Here is a 19,536-nt window from a genome sequence, read left to right as displayed (position 1 = left end):
TCCACGCGCCAAGGGTCCTTTATAAGAAGTGAGTTCAGACCGTAGGCAGATCAGGCAAATCAGAAAAGACACCATCTCTGCAGACGTCGCGTGGCCACCCGGCTGTGCAGGGCCCACTCCACCAGGGCCTGGCAACTTCGGAGACAGTGTCTTACTGGGGATCTAGATGTACTTTCTTGTGACAAGTGCCTATAAGCCGCGGCTGGGCGTGGTGGAAACGGGATTGCCAGCATCCGCTGCAAATCTGCCTGGGCTGTTGTGAACCAGCCTGGCCCTTAACACTGGTTTTTCCGGAACATTCCATCTGAGGGCTAAGCAAGGAGCCTGGAAAGTAATTTGAGGAACATACCTGTCCCTAAGCTGGGGACGTCTGTCTGTCCATTTCCATGGAAGTCTGTAGGAAATTAGTGTTCCACTGAACATGAGCCCAAATGCCCCCCATTTGCTGGTTCTGGGGAGACTTTCCAAGCCCTCGGCTCAGTTCACAGTATCCCTTTCAAGACCCACCTCCTTGGCCCTCCCGCCAACAGGGCGCCTCCTTCTGCAGACTCCAGTCCGCAGGCAGGGTGACTTACCCTCCCACCAGCGCGGGGGTGCCCCTCGGCCCACGCGGTGCCCACGCGGTGCCGGTCTTACGAATCATCAAGCACCAGCCCTGCCCCGCCCCCGGCGCCCCGCCCTCCTGTCTCTGCCCCGCCCCCGGCGCCCCGCCCTCCTGTCTCTGCCCCGCCCCTTTCCCTGGCAGCCGCCTCTGCCACCCTGGACAGGGCTGCTCCCAGTTTCGGCAAGTGACTCCCTGAATTCCCCACCCGTTCCGGCCTTTCTCTGGGGCCCAAACCACATTTCCTACTCCCTGTCTCCAAGAGCATGTCCGGTACGGCTGCCCTCACTCCTCTCGTGCCCCAGAGTAGCCCAGCGCGCAGCCCCGCTGGCCCAGCCCAGCAGCTCCCCTGGCCTGGCGGGCCTGGCGGGTACTTCCTGCTCCCCCTCGGCCTCGTTTCCTAACTCCTGCCCTTCTCAGGCGCTTTCCAGCCTCCGTCTCCCACTGTGTCCTCACAGCTCCCTGGTGCCGGCCCCAACAGGAAACACAGAGCAGGGATACGGGCACTTGGACTTGAGTGTGCTAGCCGTACCCCCGACCGAGGGCATTTGGGGCCACATGAAACGAGGGCGAGCGTTAGATAAGAGGGGGCCGCCCTCCAGGAAAGTGGAAGTGACGATCCAGGGAGAAAGCACCCGTGTCCGAGGTGGCCAGGAGGGTCCGCAGCCAGAGGGCGGTTTGAGGGCTGCTGGCCCCCGCCTCGCAGCGTCTGCCAAGCCCCCCACCTGGGAGCAAGAGGCAGCCGGACCCCTGTGTCCGCGGTGCCCCTCCATCCACCTCCAGACGCCCGGTGCCCTGAGCGTCCCGGGCACCCTCACCGGCCAGATGCCCTTCCCCCACAGCCTGTGGGTGTCCACACAGGCAGGGCACACCCAGAGGAAGGGAACCAAATTGGGCACGGCCCCTCAGGGCGAGGGCATGCCCGGGCTGGGGTGCCGCCGCTCCTGGTGCCCCGCTGCCCCCCGTCAGGCCGCTAGAGGAGCCTGCTCTGCAGCACTAAAGCTACCCGCCCAGGGGCCCCGGCTCCTCGGGGGAGGCTGGCCACCCCCAGCCCAGTGTCCACTCAGCACCCATCGGACGCCCCTCTTCCTGCAGGGACTCCCCGTTCTCGTCGCCTGATTGTAAGAGCTGCTGCCGTTTGAAGTAAGACGTGCCGTCAGAACTCTTCAGTTCTGGGGGTGCCGGTCCCCCCCAAGACTAATGCAAAGTCCAGGCAACGTCATCTATCACTGTGAAGACCTGAGGGTAATGAAAGGACCATGGTAACAACATCCAAACCTGGTGGCCACTGAGGGTCAGGGTGGGCCGGCCTCCAGGCACTGCGGCCTCGCCACGGGGAAGTCAGATGGACGGTCCGAATTGCAGCAGAACTGCTCACATCGCTTCCAGTGAAGTACTAAGCCCAGTTTGTTTGTTTTGTTTTGTTTTGTTTTGTTTTTGCGGTGTGCAGGCCTCTCACTGCTGTGGCCTCTCCCGTTGCGGAGCACAGGCTCCGGACGTGCAGGCTCAGCGGCCATGGCTCACGGGCCCAGCTGCTCCGCGGCATGTGGGATCCTCCCGGACCGGGGCACGAACCCGTGTCCCCTGCATCGGCAGGTGGACTCTCAACCACTGCACCACGAGGGAAGCCCGATAATTAGTTTTAAATGGCGCACAGTCCGCCCGCTGTGCGCCGCGTGGGCTCCTGGTCAGGGGCCACCACGGGCACAGCGGGATTAATGTGCTCAGAGGGTCCTCACAAGGCCATCCACTCCTACACGGCTCCTACCCTTCCCGGAAAGCAAGCAGGGCCACGTGCAGAGTCATGGGTACACAATTAAGGACCTGGGGGGGGGGCGGGGCATAGAAATGACCCACGTGGGGAGGTCTTGAGGTTTCTAGTGACCCCGCCAGATGCCCACGTCTCCCACGCAGGCCAGCAGCGAGTGCAGGAGGCCTGGGTCTCAGGGCGGTTTCATCATCATGTCCCTTCCATCCCTCCTGCCCTTTCCTTATCCCTTTGGGTGAGGTCCAGGCAGGGACCACAGCTGGCACCAGACAGTCCCAGGAACACCAGGCCACATGATCACCCTATGTGGGCCTCCCCGTGGCTGCAGGGGTGGGCACTCGGGTCCTGAAGGCTCGCCCCTTAGGTGGGTGACCCTGGCCGGGCTGTGTCACCTAGTGCACAGAAGGGCTCAGGGAGAAAACCTCGGGCTCAGCTGGTGCTGGGGTTGCTGGCCAGTGCTGAGAGGACCCCCACCCCCGGGGGCCCCGTGTGCCCCGCAGGAAGTCACATCCCTGTCCTTTGAAGAAGAAAACAGGTCTAGGGAGACGGCAGGTCCAAAGTCTCCCGCTCGGGGCGGGGTGATTACGGATTACCCCGTGGGGAGGGCGTGGTTCTAGAGCATGAAGGCAGTCAGGGCCGCTTGTCCTCACACGCCTGCTGTGTGTCTGGCCTCCCCACTCCTTGAATACCGACTTCAAGCGTCAGGCGCTTTGCAGGCTCTGGGATCGGAGGAAGCTTATGGTCTGCTTCAGGAGACAGTTTTATGAGAGTGTAACCTGTAAATAAGACACATTTTTATCATAAGATGAAATGAGCCTCTTGCGGAACAAGGGCTGTGAAGCCACCGGGCGTGTACAGAGGCCACAATAAGTTCCTGTGTTTGTTTTTCCGGCCGCGCCGTGTGGCTTGTGGCGTCTTGTTCCCCGACCAGGGATCAAACCTGGGCCCTCACCGTGACGGCACAAAGTCCCAACCACTGGACGGCCAGTGAATTCCCCACAACAAGGTTTCCTAGGAGACGCCGTGACACGGGACAGACAGCAGGGGCAGGAGGCCCCCGGGGGCAGCTGGGAGCCTGTCCTGAGGGGACTGACAGGCAGACAGGCAGAAGGACTGGAGGATGCCAGGCTGGGCAGGTGTCCCCTTCCTCTGTAACAGAAGCCCCACCTCCCAGCACCAGCTGGTGGCTGAAACAACAGAAGTTTATTTCTCCCCGTCCTGGAGGCTGGAGGCCCAAGGCCACAGTGGCGACAGATTCTCCTATGTCTGGGCCGTACTCGGCCGTCTCCTCCCTGTGTCCCCACGTGGTCATCCCCTGTGCGTGTCTGTGTCCTGATCTCCTCTTCTTATTAGGACATGTGGGATTAGGGCCACCCTAGTGACCTCATCTGACCTCAATCACCTCTTTAAAGGCCCCGTCTCCAAATATGGTCACGTTCAAAAATATTTCTAGTCTTGAAAAATAACAGCACTCTCAACTTTGGGATTTAAGAGAATAAAATAAAGAGAAAACGTTCCAAAGGTTACACATCCAGAGAAACCCACTTCACTTCCGCCCGAAACAGGGCTGACAGATTCCGCAAACAAAATACACACTCGGGGCACCCAGTGCGGGACATGCTTACACTTACGTGTAAGTGTTCACGTGTGTCTGCACTTCAGTTGTGACCGGCGTTCCAGCTGGCAACGCTGTCCCGAAATCCTATGAAACTGTGACCTGCTTTCCTTTGAACAAGAGGTAGGGAGATCTTTTCCCCTTGAGAATTTTTCTCGAGGCTGTCCTCCCAGGAAGAACAATCGCGTCCTTTGTTTCTGACAGTCTGAGCACAGCTTCTGTCGCCCACAGAGTTGACAGCACCTCCGCCTTCGATGCAAGGCGGGTTCCATTCTGCTCTGCAACCGGGGCTCAGGGTGAGGCCTCAGGACCGCCCAGGTCAGGAAGTGGTGAGGCGTAGGATCTCGAGACCATGGGAAATGTTCTGAATATACAAAGATGCCCGTCAACAGCCCACCCTAGGAGGCCGCTCTTTACAATATTAACTTTAAGGTAAATACCGGAGGCCAGACCCGGAACGGTGTCATGTTTGATCCTATTCAAGCATGAGCAGACTGCTGAGGGATCTCTGTGTGCAGCGCGTCGCTCACCCAGTTTCATCCAAGACACTGTGATCACTGTAAGGTGAATGCAAATCTAAACCATAAATTTTAATTTAAAATTTTCCCTGTGGGGGAGGGATGGACTGGGAGTTTGGGATGAGCAGATGCAAACTAGTATGTATAGGATGGATAAACAATATGGTCCTACTGTAGAGCCCAGGGAACTCTATTCAATATCCTGGGATAAACCACAATGGAAAAGAATATGAAAAAGAATGTGTGTGTGTGTGTGTGTGTGTGTGTGTGTATACATGAAACACTTTGCTGTACAGCAGAAATTAATACAACATTGTAAATCAACTATGCTTCAATAAAATAATTTTTTTTTTTTTTTTTTTTTTTGGTGGTACACGGGCCTCTCACTGTTGCGGCCTCTCCCGTTGCGGAGCACAGGCTCCGGACGCGCAGGCTCAGTGGCCATGGCTCACAGGCCCAGCTGCTCCACGGCATGTGGGATCCTCCCGGACCGGGGCACGAACCTGCGTCCCCTGCATCAGCAGGCAGACTCTCAACCACTGCGCCACCAGGGAAGCCCTAAAATAAATTTTTTAAATAAAAAATAAATGAGATAAAATTTCCCTAGTGCAAAGAGGGTGCGCCCCTTCCCTCTTTGATGTGATTAAAACTCTAAAGCCTCCAGGCAGGTTTGCACCCGCAACGTCTTTCTTGGGCTGCGGCCGGCGGTCTCTGAAGTGTGGATGTGGAGGAGAGTCCCCTCTGGGGAACGTCAGCCAGGAGCAGGTTTGCGAGATGCCACTTCCTCTTGTGGAGAAGACAGGAGTTTCACTTCTCCTGCCACGCGTCGAGGGTGCCGTCTGGGGTCTGCTTCCCAGAGCTCAGTGGATTACAGGGAGGTGTACGTTCTGCCCAAAGCTCGTTGGAGGGGAGAACTGTTTTCTTTGCCTTCCGCCTTTCTGGACAGGTTTTCTGGGCTAGAAGACGCTTGGTTGTTCATTTTGTTGTGAGGCTGGCGTGCCGCTTGGGGATTTGGGTGGAGGCGGCCCCACTGGGGAGCACAGACTCGCGGTCCAAGGGGAGCGATGCCTCTGCCTAAAGCTTCCGGTAGCTCTGAGACCACCTTCCTTCTTCCAGTACCTGCCGACGCCCAGACCCCAGCCCTTTGTGGGCTCTGGTCCTGCGTTTTCTACAACGCTGTCTTACTCCTGCTTTCCAGGGGCTCCGACGGGTTACACTTTTGTGCACATCTCCTTCCAGACCTTCTAACCTGTGTAGGCAATAGAAGAGCACGCACGCGTGCACACACATGTACGTATGTACACATACACCTATACACGTGTGCACACCCCACAATACAGTGCACACATGTACACACATACACCACACGCGCACACACGTGTGCACACATGCAATGCACACCTACACACGTGTGCACACACACCGCGCGCGCACACACACACTCTTTAAGGCTCTCGTTCCACGTAACCTTGGAGCCTTCCTTGAATCCTCAACCCACCCTCACTCGGTGACCCAGTCCTGCCCTTTCTACCACCTCTAAGAGCAGGAATACATGTTGCTAGGTAAGCTGCTTCCCTTGTGCCTTAGTTGAAACCTGCAGTTGAACACATGGTGCTCGATAAGAGGACCCCACCCGAGAGTTCATCCTGCACGGTTCAGCTACGTGACGATTAAGGACAAGAATCGAATCCACAGTGACTGAAAGGGGAGCAGTAACTCCGTGCTACCTGTGGAGGGGCAGGTGCCGCGACGCTCCCTTTGGGGTGGAGACGGCCGAGGCGGCCTTGTACGCCCCCGGCTCCGCCTCCCTGTGCGCACCCTCCAGCCCCGCCCGCGCCCGCGCCCCCGCCCCGCGGCCACCCAGGAGAGGACCCTGCCCAGGCGGGAGCCGATCCTGGTTCCGAGGGGAGGGTCGGGCCCGGGTCCTGGTGCGGGAAGGCTGGGGGCCCCGCGTTCCCGCCTGGCACACGGGGGGTGCCTCGGCGTGATGAGCAGCTGAGCCACGCGCCCATCCCAGTTCTCCCGGCCCGGGTCTGCACACCTCGGGCACGCACAGATCCCGGCGCCGGGTTCCCGGGCCCGCAGTGCCCTCTGGTGGCCCCGGTGACGCCGGCCGTCTCTCCCAGGACTGAGCGAGTCTGTGCCCAAACGGCTTGGAGCCCTCCAGCCGGTGACCTCGGCCTCGCGACTCGGGGACGGGCAAACGCGGCCCGGATGTGTGGGAACTGGGGCCAGGTTCCCAGGACTCGAGCAGGGCAGCTCCTCCCCTGTCCCCTGGCGCTTGGAAACAGGAATAAAAGTGTCTCAGATGCGTTTAGATTAACTTAGGAAAGAGTGACACATAAAAACGAGAACAAGAAAAGTACCTGCAATTCTCTACTGTCGCCGCTGCTGCAGCCGCCAGCGCCCACAGGCGTCAGGACTTGCTTATTTCATTACTTGCTGTCATCCACCCTCGGGGCGAGCACGGGAACAGCATTGGTCGGCTGATTTCTTCAGCCTTGTTTCTGAAAGGTTTAAAATTCTCCTCTGGCTGTGGGTTCCTGGCAGGTCCACACTTCCTGCAGGTTTGGGGTTAAAACACGACTCGCCGTGGAGCAGTCCCCAGGGCGGGCCCTTGCCTGTCAACACGACCCCACATGGCCCGCGACACGCGCGTATTTGGTCCGGGTTTCTGGCTCTGAGCGCCCACAACCCTCGGACTTCGCTCTTGTCGTTCGTGAGAAGCCCCTTTGGACCTCGAGGCGGCAACTTGGGAGCTGAGGGCTGATTGCCAGGGAGACCAACCCCGTGGTCAGCGGTGTCGAAAATAACCAACACACAATCTGTAAGAGGAACAGAAGAGAGTTTCCCGCGAGCCAAACTGAGGACTGTGGCCCGGAAGACAGCTTCGCAGGTTACTCTGAGGATCTGCTCCGGAGAAGCAGGGTTGCCAGCACGGTTTTATGTCTTGTCCGGACAAAGGACATCAAACAAGTCAGGGATCCCTTCCTTCACGTCTGGAAAAACCCGAAACAACAGACCAGCACGTGCACATCAAGTCAGCGTGGCCTTGGCACCTGGGAAGGGACTCACCCTCCAAGGAGGACCGGGAAGGGAGGCATTTCATCTTTATTTTTACCGTGGACATTCCTGACTTCCGGTCGCTGTGCCCTTTTCTCTAATAATTAAACAAATGTACAGTGTATGTTTGATAGGCCAAAACCAGGCTACTTGAGTTGCATAAAATTCGCGTTAACTCACAGCTAAGCCAGGATGACCTCCCCACGCCTGGCACGTGAACGTTTCTTTCATCAGGGCGTTGGAACCTTTAGCTTCAGCGCCGACCTCGGGGAGCGGGGGGAAGCTGGAGGCTGAGTTAACCACAATGGCCAGTGATTTAATCAGCCCTGCCTGGTAAGGGACTCGCCATGAAACCCTAGACACAGGGTTTAGTGAGCGTCTGGGTTGGTGGACACATCGGGGTGCCCGAGGGTGGCGCACCCCAGCCCCGTAGGGACAGAAGCGCCCGTGTCAGGACCTGTCGGGACCTCACTCTACAGACCTCTTCACCCGGCTGTTCATCTGTAAGCTTTGTAATAAGCTGGTAGCAGTAGGGACGTGTTTCTCTGAGTGCTGGGAGCAGTTATAGCAAATTATCAAACCCGAGGAGGGGTTGTGGGAACCCCGATTTATAGCCACATCAGATAGAAGTGGGGGTGACCTGGGGACCCACCACTGCGATTGGGGCTGAGCCTGTATCTGTGGGGTGGATGGTGTGTCCGAACTGAACTGGTCCTACAGTCGTAGGACCCGGCTGGTGTCCAGGGAAACAGGGGGCACGTCCGCTGTCAGAGTGTTGTGAGAAGTGATGAAATATAATAGAATTCATATTTTATGGCAAGACAAGAAAACTTTAAAGATAACATTTTTCTTTGCCCGTTTGGGCCTCCTCCCTCCTCTTCAGTCTGTGCTGTGCATCTGCATTAACCAGACCTCCTAGGAGAGAACCTTCCCTCTTGACTGTGAGGGGGCCACAATAACCCACTACTCACTTTGGACGTGCAGACCTGGACTGTGTGAACCGTCAATACGTCATTCGACTCTAACCCTTCGTCTCAAAAACGAACCTAACTGTGCTTTGACCTCGAACGGGTGAAACAGTCTTTAGAATTTTCTGAGACTCTCCCCTGGGTTGGCTCCCACAGAATTTTCCATTTCTTTCTTGGATCAATAACTGAATAGGTTTTTTGTCGACATAAGAAAAGGCCATTTCCTTAGGCTCTTAGTTCTCTTAGGGAAAACGCCCGACGCTTTCACAGGTCGAAGGTGGATCCACAAACCCGTATCCAGTGGCGCCCACCTGAGCCCGACCAGTCCTCGCAGTAAAGGAAACACACGGCTGTGCGCTCGGGATCAGCCCTTCTGCTCTTCTGAGAAGTCCTTCCTGGGCAGAAGGAGGGGACACGGTGACCTCATCTCCTGGGTCTCCGTGCGCCAAGCAGCGTGTCAGGAGGAGAGGAGCCTGGACCGCCCCAGCCCCGCCCCCACGAGCGGCGCTGCTCTGGGGGGCGTGGCTCCCCCGCCGGCGGCCTCCCTGCCCTTCCCGGAGGCCAAGGCGCTCGCCTCCCCGGAGGCTGAGCTGCAGGCCCTGCTGCAGGCACGGCAGCTTCCCTGGACGTCCTGGGGGCAGCGGGCACCGGGGGTGGCCGTGCTGGGGCCCTGCCTCCCATGCCCCCGCCTCCTGTCCGCGTGGCGGCCCCGCGTCTCCCCGGGGAGCTCTGCTCCCACCCACCGGGCACCTAAGCGTCCTGGGAGGCCTCTGGCTTCGCCCCAAGCCCACCCAAGGGGCTCTCCCCGCAGGCCTCTGACCAAATCTCGCTGCACGCAGCTCCTGGCCCTACGCCTGCTTCCTGACGGGAAATCCTGCCCCCTGCGTGCAGCCCTCAGAGGCAAGGACGAGGTGTGCGATGAGCATCACATTTTACTTCCTATCTTGAAATTATTTCCAGCTGAATTCTCAAAGGAGAGAATACCACAAAATATATTTAGTAATTTTTGTCTAATGAATCATTTTAGAGTTATTTGCACACACAGGAGGATAAAACAAGGAGCACTGAATCAACAGCCCAGGGTTTATACGTAATCAAACAATTAAAAGATCATGACCAAATGGCAAAGACGCCCTCATTACAAAAATAAGAAGTGACGCTGAGTTTGTAAACTTCCGAACGATGCTGTTCCCGATGGAGCGTCTGAAATAAAACGCACTCTTGTGATTCCGGCGATGGTGTCTCCTCTGTGAGCTGCACGTGTGTACAGGCGGGGCTCGCGGACGGCTCTGTAAACAGTCGGAGCTGTAAAGCACTGAATCGAGGTGAAGGTCAACGAGCTACTCAAATACGCGAAAGTGAACGTCCACTAAAACGCTGATATAGACATCAGCCCACCCACTTCTGCAACAGTTGTTTCAACCCGGGGGGCTCGAGCGTCTTTCTTTTGTAGAGAAGACTGTCACTCTCCGACTTTACGGTCTAGGACAATGTGATGCCCGCTGACCTCCCAGTAAATCCTCAGGAAAAATCGCTCTCGGTTCTTTCCTGTGGGGTCGCCAGGCGTGGGCAAGCGGAGGGCGGTGTAACCTGCAGCCGCGATCATGGAACCTGGCCCCTGGGGCTGCAGACTCGCCCTGTGCCTGCCAACGTCGAGGGGAGCTCCATGTACACCTTTTCCGAGGCTGCGACCCGGGTGGATTCTGGTCATGTTTCCACCACTTGAAGTGAGACCACCGGCTGCATCTCCCGTGGACGTTCTGGTCTATTTAAAAAGGGAACACCCGGCGAATATAGCACTTTCATCTCCTCCATCTGTCAGCACGTTCTTTGCCAAACATTGCCTCAAATACTTTGTGGAACGAAGTAGAAATAAATAAAAAGAATAAACCAGATGGGGCCGCCAGGTGCAGTAGGTAGCGGGAAGGGAAACTCCAGCTCCAGCAGAGATGCCGGCTGTGAGCAGGTGTGGCCGAGGGACGACGGAAAAGGCCCAGGGTCCGGGCCTCTGCTGGGACCCTTCCCTGTGCTTTGTCCAAGGAGCCTCCTGGGTTCTGCAGCTCCAGGGGGCCGACCCCAAGCCTGGTGTAGGCTTCCCGAGACTCCTGGGGTGGGGGCAGCCTGGACCCCCGCAGCCCACGTGCTGACCACCCTCCTGGAGGTGGACCGGCCCCAGAGCCAGAGACCTCGGTCCTGTCCACTCCAGCTCTCAACTGGTGGGAGTGAAACTCAGCAGGTGAGACGCCCACCCCAGAGTCCCCATCCCAGAAGTTGGGGTCCTCATCCAGTTGCCCAGACACTGGACACGGGGCAGCACTGTGGGTGCAGGTAACTGTCATGCTGCAGACACCCCTGGCTGGGCCCCGAGCACTGCCTGCTCTATAGAGGGGGGGACGCATACCTGGAGGGGTGACCGAGGGAGGCCCCCTGGAGCTGCGACCCTCAAACGTGCCCAGTGTTGACGCTGAGGACGTTTCCAGTCTGCTGGATGTTAAGTTAATGGCCTGGTTGGAGAAGGGGGGGCGGCAGGAGTGAGCCCCTCCCTGGACAGAGCACAGCTGGCTGCACACCTCCTGCCTCCACCTGGCCCCCTGCCGAGCTCAGGGCCACTCGGGCCACCACGCCCGTTCATACCCTAGGCAGACCTGTCCTGGGAGGAGATGGGACAGAGCCGGTTCTTACTCAGTGCCTATCAAAGCTCAGGTCAGAAGCCTTGTCTCTGCAAGTGAACCTTCAAATCGGAGAGCAAGGGAGGGTGGGCGCCCGTCAGGGGAGCTGCTCCAGGACGAGCAGGGATCCTCCCGGGAGTCACTCAGCTGTGAGGGCCGCAAGCATCGCGGAGCCTCAAGAGCAGGGCGCGCTTTCCGCAGAGGGGTGTCATCAAAAGCATCAACAGCAGCCTGGGCGCTGGGGGAGCCCCACCCGGCTCGGCCTGGACCCCCGTGGCCCCTAAGCCCCCCCCCCACGCCAGGTTTCAGTCTGCTTCGTGGCTGCGACTAAGGTTTCAGCTGCACACGGTGTGACCCTGTGTCTGTGCCTCAGGACAGAGGCTGAGGGAACCGCTCGGAGAACTAACAGCAAGACAGCGACAAAATCACCTCCAGGCAGTGTGATGACCGACCAGTGGTTTTTATTTCCGTCCTTGTCCTTCTGTACAGTGTTCAAACATTCTAGACAGAAAGTGCATCGTCTAAGTGACGGAAAGGGCTGCAACTGAGCAACGTCTCTGGCGGGAAACACTCGGACGCTGTGCGGGAGGGCAGCGGGGCTGGAGTGTGCACTCCGTCACCGACCTGCGCCCCGTCCAGGGCCTTGCAGGCCCTGCAGACCCCGAGGAGGCTGCTGTGATGATGGCGGGTCAGACGAGACTGGGTTACTTTTCTCACCAGTTTCTGAATGAAACCGTCCTGGGAATCGTGCACCTGAAAACAGCCTTTTCGCGGCTCTGACGGTCGCTGTTCTCTGGAGTCGACTCCCCCTGGTTCGCTGGCTCCGGCCAGGCTTGGGTGGACAGAGAGGCCACACCTGGATCCCAGTGGCTCCCTGACTGTCAGGCGGCTGTGGGGCCATGGACGCAGCCCCCCGCCCCCCGGTGGTCGCCATGTCAAACCGAAGCCCTCTGACTCTTTCCAGGACCGGCAGGGCCAGTCGGGGCCACTCACCACCCTGGCCGTGTCTGAGCCAGGAGGGGTCATGTCAGCACCTGCTGGTGACCCCGCAAGAGGCAGAGTGCCCTCAAAACCCAAGGCCACGCCCCAGGAGGGGACGGGACAGATGCACGGGAAGTCCAGCCCCGAAGGTCAAAACTTCCTGTGCAGAGACGGGCGTGAGCCTGACGCCCGTGAAGACGCCAGGTGTGGGCGGAGTGTACTGGCCGCAGGGCTCCCGTCCTCCCAGGGCCACTCACGACAGAGGACACGACCCCGCAGACTGGGCGCCGGCGCTCAGGGCCGAGGGTCACCGGGAGGAAGGAAAGGGAGTGAGGCCTCGGGCCGCTGGCTCCCGTGAGGGCCTCACTTTGGAAGCGCGAACGTGTCGTTGGCCCTGAGGATGGCTGGTCTAAAGGACAGCTCGAAGGACCTCTGGTCGCTGAAGCTCTGGGCTCTGTACTTGGACAGGTGTGCGCCCCTGCCGCCGCGTCCACGTCCCTGTGTGCCCCTCCCCGCCCCGGCGGTGTCCGGGGGCCCCCCCGGGGCGGGGGCGCGAGCCGTGTGGCAGCCCCCTAGCACGGCCGAGGGCACTGCAGAGCCTGGCGCTGGCCGGGGGCCGGGGGCCGTCGGGCTCTCGCCCTGCCCGCATGGCTCTCCGCGAGCCCCCTGACCACCCCTGGAGGCTGCTGGTCTCTGGGACGCCTCATTTTTGCCTGCGGGGGGCGCCACCTCTGCTGCCTTGCTCTCAGGCTGAGCCGAGTCAGGGGGGGCCGTCCTGCCAGCCTGGGCCTGGGCAGGGTGTGCCGGGCTCCCTGGGTGGGGAGGAGCTGGGGTCTTTGCAGCCGGGGCCCCATGTCCCCGAGGAGGGCCCTCTGTGTGCCTCGCCTGCTGCCTCTGCGGCCACTCTGGGCTCTTCCCAGTGCGCCAGCCGGGAGCTTCCACCGGGGCCGCCGGGTCGCCGTCCACAGCCTCTTCGGCCCCACTCGAGTGGGCCTTCTCGCCCCGAAGGCCTTCTCCCTTCCTTCCAGGACCGGCCAGCCTCGCAGCCCCCGGGGGCCCCTCCTCTTGCCCACGGTGACTTCTTCCGCCCAGGCTGGCCCTCTCCCCGCCCGCGACTTCCCTGGGGGCCTGGAGGTCGAGGCGCTTCTGGGCCACCCGGTCCGCCCTTGGCCCATCCGCCACTGTGGACGTGGGGGGAGGTTGGCGGGAAGGCCCAGCACTGGGAGGAAGCTGTTCCCCGGGGAAGACGCACGTCCCGCCCTTGGCCTGCTGGCTCCCAGAAGGCGGTGGCCCAGTGCCCAAAGCGCGGCTTGGAGTCCCCGCCACGTGGCTCCCCTGTGGCACCGGGAGATCTGGGGCTGGAGTCGGGGGCTTTGGGCTGCCCCCCCGAGGGCTCTGCCACACAGCGCCTGAGAGTCTGCCCCCAGCTGCCACCTTCCTTTCGCCTGCGGCCAGTTCACCTGGAGCTGCCACGCGGGGCTCGACAGGCAGGGTCTGGGTGCCGGCGGCCTCCCGAGGCGGGGCGGGTGGGGACCCCGAGGCTCTGCACGCGCTGCCGCCCCCGGGCTGGCGATCAGGCTCCTCGGCCGCGAGACCTGGGCCTGCGGGCCGGGCGGCGCCCCTTTCCTCCTGCTCCTTGGCCGCCCTGTTTCCGGGGCTCAAGGCGTCACCTGGCACCAGGGCTGGGGGGCTTTTGGAGGCCCCTGCAGCCGTCACCCGCCCGGGGGCGTTGACACTCCTCGGCTGTGTTCGTTCAGTTAAGGAGCTCGCTCTGTTCTCACCAGGATCACGGCTGGCGCTCCCTTCAGCCGTCAGCGGGGGCCGGGCTGGCTCCGGGGACGACGGGGGCCCCCTGTGTCCTTCCTGCTCACGAGGGGGGCTCTTGTCCACCGAGGGCAGATTCTCAGGCCTCCTCCCATCCTGGGCCGGTGCTTCTGGCCTCATGGAGACACTCACCTCGCTCCTCCTGGGAACCCTGGGCGCCAGCACTTGCTGACCGCCGGGGACACAGCCGGCAAGTCCCCTCCATCGGTTTTCCGAGGCTGCGGACCGCTGTGATGAGGTGCTGGCGTCATCAACAGGCCTTTCCTCCCGTCCTGGCAGCAGAGGCGTCTTAGAACTTAGCTGGGAAGCGTCCTCTCCCCAGGTGTCCTGGTGCTTCGGGAGCCTGTGTGAAGTCCCAGGGCTGCGTCTGGTTTCCTTTCCTCCAGGGGAACTTTTCTGCGGTTTCGTCGTGGGAACTGCCTCGGGGACGTCTGGACCATGGCAGGCAGCATCCTGCGGGGGCGCTGTGAGCGTTGGCTGTGCCCCTGGGCCCTGCTGTGGCAGGGTGGGCGGGCTCAGACCTGCCCTCGACGGGGCGCCCCTGCTTCCACCCTCGGCCGTAGTGGGAGGTGAAGCTCCTATATTTCCAGTCACACCCTCTCCTCCCAGAAGACGCCAGCCTTGGTCTTCAGGGCCTGCTGCCCTCTGCAGGGTGGCAGGAGGGGGCGGCACCGTGTGGACAGCCAGCAGTCTGGCCGCGACCTGTGGAGGCTCCATGGCTGGCTGTGTGCGCTGCGCGGCCTGGGCTGCATGCGCCGCGAGTGGAGGGAATTGTCCTGGCACTCTCTCTTCTGGGCAATTCTCCTGGACAGCGAAGAGGGGCTCTGGCTCCGAGTCTGCAGTCATACTTTCCGTTTCATCCTCTGAACTGCAGACGGTCAGGGTGACTTCGGGGGCAGCCCCTGCTCTGCCCCCCACGAGCCCTGGCGGGGGGCCCAGCCTTGCTCCCCTCTTCCCCTGGGCAACCCCCGTCCTGTCGCCTCTCAATGCCGCCGTGCCCCCCGGGCTGGCTGGTCCCCGTGGGCTCAGCTCGGGCTCGCAGCCAAGAAGGACTTCACCCCAGGGGGAGACGTGAGAGGGGACTGCCCTGGGGACACACTCGGGCCCCGTACCTGGGAGCAGTGTTTCCGGGCCGTCCCTGGGGGCGGTCGCCCGGGGCGCGGAGGGATGCCGGGGCTGCCCCCACCCTGGCGCTTGGCTCCCACCGGGCGTCTCTCGCACGCGGGGGGCCGTGCCCGTTTCTGCTCTGGGCGCGCGGCGCAGATCCGCGTGGGTGACTCTGGCGCCGTGGGACATCCAGCTGCGGGGGCCGCAGACGACGGTGGCGATGCTGAAGGGCAGCAGGGGCTCGGCCGAGCCGGCCAGGAAGCGGGCGGGGGGCGCCCGGATGCAGGTGCTGGCCAAGGTGGCCAAGCGGAGCACGCGGCGCTCGGGCCGGTGCAGCGGGCCCCGCGGCAGGCGCTTCGTCCTGTGCTCCTGCGCGCGCAGCGGCAGGAGGCCGGTCTCCGCACAGCGGCAGCCGCTCCGCTCAAACGTCTCCCACAGCTTGGCCAGCGCGGCGCTCCGCCTGCCGCCCGCCTTCGGTGGAGGGCCCCTGGCGGCTTTGGGCGGCTCCGCGGGAGGCTTCTCCGCGGCCTCCTTCTCCTCTGCGGCCAAGAACACCTTCAGGATGCTCTTCACAGAGCCCCTCCCGGCGGGGAGCCCCCGGGGCCTCTCGCGACCCAGCGGCTCCCGGCCCCGAGCGGGGCGGTCGGCCCCCTCCCTGGTCTTCTCCAGGAGCTTGTGGATAGTGGCCGTCACCAGGCTCCTGCCGGGGCCCTGCCTGTCCTTGAAGATCAGCCGCCCCACCTCCCGGGTCCTCTTGAGGCGCGGCTCCCGGCCGGTGCCCATGAACTTGGCCTTGAGGAGCTGGAAGCGTGTGGGTCGCCGCGGGGCGTCCTGGGGCTCCGGCGCCGGGCCGGTCTTGCTCAGCCCGCCTTCTGCCCTCCTGGCGGGAGGAGGCCCCTGGGGCCCGTCCTCGCGGCCGGTGATGTAGAGCAGCAAACTGCTGAGGATGGCTCGGGCCGCGGGGCCGCACGTCACCCTGCTGACCTTCTTCTTTAGGGCTTGGACATCGATGGGCGTCTCATTGCTGCAAATCCTGCCGCTCCTGGGGCTGTAGGGAAAAGAATGAATCGTCACAGATTTTATCATTTTTTCCAAGGCGGCTCCTTGGAACATTTCTCATGGGACAATCCCATTTGAAACAGCCCAAGAAGTCCAGGAACAGAAGCCTGGCGCCAAGCGGCTTGGGTTCTGGGGTATCCCTGTGGCAGCCTCGGAGAGTCAGGGTCACCCACCGCCTAGAACTTTGGGTCACTATTTCCTTTTCTGTTAATTGGCCATGTTTTCTGAACTGTACCCTCTGCAGGGCTTTGGAGAGCGTAAGGTATTTACATTTTTTTTTTTTTTTTGTAGTGGGCATGTTTTTCTTGCATAAATTAGGAGAAAAGCATAAAGGCTTCACCTTCTCTGTGTGTTCTCTGCTTTCCTCTAACTGTACTGCATTATATTCTGATTCAGTCCCAAGGGCACCGTCCCCACCCAGGCCCTGGGCGGGTCAGGCAGCGGGAGACTCAGCTGTGGGGCGGGAGCTGGGGCGCGGCCCCCGGAGCAGGAGGGCGCGGGCTTCACTGCCCAGTAGAGGGGAAGAGGGCTGGGGGCACCGGCCGGGACCTGCCCTGCTGAGCCCCCTCGGGAATGCTCTCAGGGAAACCCCGAGGCTGAGGGGCCTGAGCCCTCACCCTCCACGGCCCTGTCCCCAGACCCCTTCGCCCCAGCCCAGAGGGTCCAGGCCGAGAGGCTGTCCCCTGAGGGCACGTCTGCCCAGCACTGGCAAAGCCGGAGCCTCCTCCCAGCTGGGGCTTCCACCTCTCCAGACGGTAGTTTGGCAAAGACGTGCCCAGAATTGCAGCCCAGCCACCAGCACGGCTTGCTGTTCATCCCAAAGAGACGATCAGGTCGCAGAGCAAAGATTAGTGTGCTGCGTGTGACACTGAAAACGGGACACATCCTAAGTGCCGGACACGGGGCAGGGGCCTCAAGAAACGTCACGTCTGAGTTTGAGGGAAGGCAGTCTACAGCAGGAAAGTGCTCAGGACGCAGCCGGCGGAGACACAGACCGAAAGCAGGCTGGAAGGGAACGTGCGAACATACTTTTCTTTCTGTACTTCGCAGGAGAGAGCTCTGTTTCTGGAAGCTGCACACAAACTTCTTTTAAGAGCCGTTAGGAGCGCTTCCGTGATGGGAGGACAGCAATGGGGCCCCTGCTGGCCTCACCCCCTGACGGGTGAGCCCCTTGGGTGAGCCGGGCGCCCGTCTACTGCCTGGGAGTGGATCCCGGACGGACAATTACTCCTTTCAAGGAGCGAAGGGGAGTGAATGTAACCGCAGAATTTTCCGTAGAACCCCGAAGTCACTCCTACGCAGTGAACCCACGCAGAATGCAGCTGCTCCCATTATCCTCAGATGCCGGAGGACCTGGGCGCCCAGTGAGGTGACCCCACCAGAAGCCCCAGCTCGGACGTCTCAGGGACCCAAGACCTGCATTTGCAGCAAGTCCCCTGAGTGGCCGTAGCTACTGGCCCTGGGAGCCACTTTGAGAACGGCCGGCATGGAGCGAGAACTTTCCAGCCTCAGACCACCGTGGGTTTGAGCCTGACGTGGTGGACGAGGCTCCGCAAACAAACCCAGACCTGAACCCCCGAGCTCTGAGGTGGCAGGGCCGGCACGGCTGCAGGATGGCCACAGCCGAAAACACATGACCACTGAATCTGGGGTGGCGCCGAGCATCTGAGGGGGTCGGGCTGTGCTGAGCCCCGGCCAGAGGGGGATGTGCCCTGGGCTCGCTGGGCAGCCAGGCTCCGGTGCACTGGCCCTCGACTGGTCCCAGCTCATTCCCACCCCAGGGCCTGAGCAGCCTGCGCGCGGGGCGTCTCGTGTCCCCTGCTGGGGTCCCTGCCTGAGCACACAGCTCCCAGGCGCCGCCCCCAGCATGTCCCCGGGGTGCCTCCCGCTGTGCACGTCTCATCCTTGCCAGAGGCCCGGGTGCAGCACAGAGCACGCGGAGTGTGGCTTTGCGTGGCCCCCAGTGGCACCAGCCTCTGCGCGGGGAGACCGTCTCTTCCCTGCTTCCCCAGGGCTCACAGCAGCGCCTGCGGAAGGGCCCTGGCCGCCGGGGGCGCCCCTGAGCGCCTCTCCACGCTGCACCTTGTGCCCGCCCGCCAGCCTCTCTGCCCTGCCGTCTTCCACTCCCCTCAAACTCTGGCCGTGCTGGGCTCCGTTCCAGCTCTACACTCTCCCCGCGCTGAGCCTTCCGGCCCGGCGCAGCCACGCTCCTGACGAGCTCCTATCCATCCCTCAGGACCCTGCTTTCCCAGTGGCCCGGATGCCTTGTCCCCACTCGTCCTGTGAGGCCTCTTAGCGTCCCCTGCAGGGTGACAGTCCCGACCTCTGCACCCCGCAGTCACTGAGAGGGGACGGCAGGCAAGCTCCCCTGGGGAGGCGAGGTCCTTCTGGCCGGACTTCAAGTCTGCCTGTTCGGCCAGACTTGAAGGCAGGCCCAGCACATTCTTTTGGGACCTCCCTGCTCCCAAGGCACCTCGGGCCTGGGTGAGAGTTCCTGCCCATCACGGGGGGTCGGCCCAGCCCATCTCGGCCTGGTCAGCACTGCCTGGAGGACCGGTGGGCCCGTGGCTTCATGTCCAGCCCCTGGCGGCGTGGACGTGACCGAGCCCATCCCGGGACAGGAGTGGAACATTAGGGGCCAATCTAAACAGTAGCGCTGCAGCAAAGGTTCCTCATTTAGTCCCGTCAGTAACTCTGGCTCCCGAGAGGTCACTTGAAAATACAGGGACATCAGAGTCACTGTTGGCGACACACCCCTTCCCACCCCGGTCACCAACCGGACCCCCTTGGCAGTCACAGATGGGGCAGGACGCAGACCCTGCGTTCCCAGCAGAGGTCCTCCACTCCATCCTTGTCCTAAAACGGGAGCAGCGTCCAGCACCTCTGGGGGCCTGTCCCCTCCACGGGGGCAGCCTGTTCTGCTTCATCGAGGGCCTGGTTGGCCTGGGTCTGCTCTACCACGCGTCAGCACATGTCCTGGGGCAGCGACTGGATGTCCCCCGGCCCCCGTGTCCCCGCTGAGGTACGGGGTCTCCTGGGGCACAGGTCTGGCCGTCCCGCCGCCCTGGCAGGGGCACTCTCTGCGGCACTGAGACCCCCTTCCCCACTCTCGGCCGTGACCTCCCTCCAGGCCGATCCCCTGCGCCCCGAGAGCACGTGTGCTGCCCCAGGACACACCGTGAGTTCACATCTGCCACGCGGCCATGCTATCTACCGTCGTCTCACGAACACTCTTCCCCCAGCTGTGGGCCTGGGGGTCGGGGGCAGAGACAGGGACACGTCACCCCCTCGTCCTCCCGGCCTGGGGCAGATGGTGGCCGCTCACTCGGGATGCGGAAGGGGCACACACCGCGCACTCTGTCC

The 19,536-nt window shown here is 61.7% G+C and overlaps 1 protein-coding gene and 1 long non-coding RNA gene across 7 annotated transcripts in view; both read right to left on the bottom strand.

Annotated features, from left to right (window-relative positions):
* Nucleotides 1–755: 755 nt before the first annotated feature.
* Nucleotides 756–9,271, bottom strand: LOC137210988 (uncharacterized). The gene is made up of 3 exons (XR_010936835.1): nt 8,845–9,271; nt 6,869–7,009; nt 756–6,782 (listed from the first exon to the last, which is right to left on the bottom strand). It is a non-coding gene; the product is annotated as an uncharacterized lncRNA (long non-coding RNA).
* A 2,375-nt stretch (nt 9,272–11,646) lies between these two features.
* ADPRHL1 (ADP-ribosylhydrolase like 1) overlaps nt 11,647–19,536 on the bottom strand; it is a 46,709-nt gene continuing 38,819 nt past the window's right edge. For all 6 annotated transcript variants that reach the window (XM_067713067.1, XM_067713066.1, XM_067713065.1 and 3 more), the window contains one exon: nt 11,647–16,162. In XM_067713067.1, coding sequence (XP_067569168.1) covers nt 12,547–16,162 — 3,616 coding nt within the window. In that variant the 3' untranslated portion in view covers nt 11,647–12,546. The remainder of the gene's footprint in view (nt 16,163–19,536) is intronic.

The sequence above is a fragment of the Pseudorca crassidens genome, chromosome 18, assembly GCF_039906515.1.
Source record: "Pseudorca crassidens isolate mPseCra1 chromosome 18, mPseCra1.hap1, whole genome shotgun sequence".
Taxonomy (NCBI): Eukaryota; Metazoa; Chordata; class Mammalia; order Artiodactyla; family Delphinidae; genus Pseudorca; species Pseudorca crassidens.
This window is presented reverse-complemented; position numbering and strand designations above follow the sequence as displayed.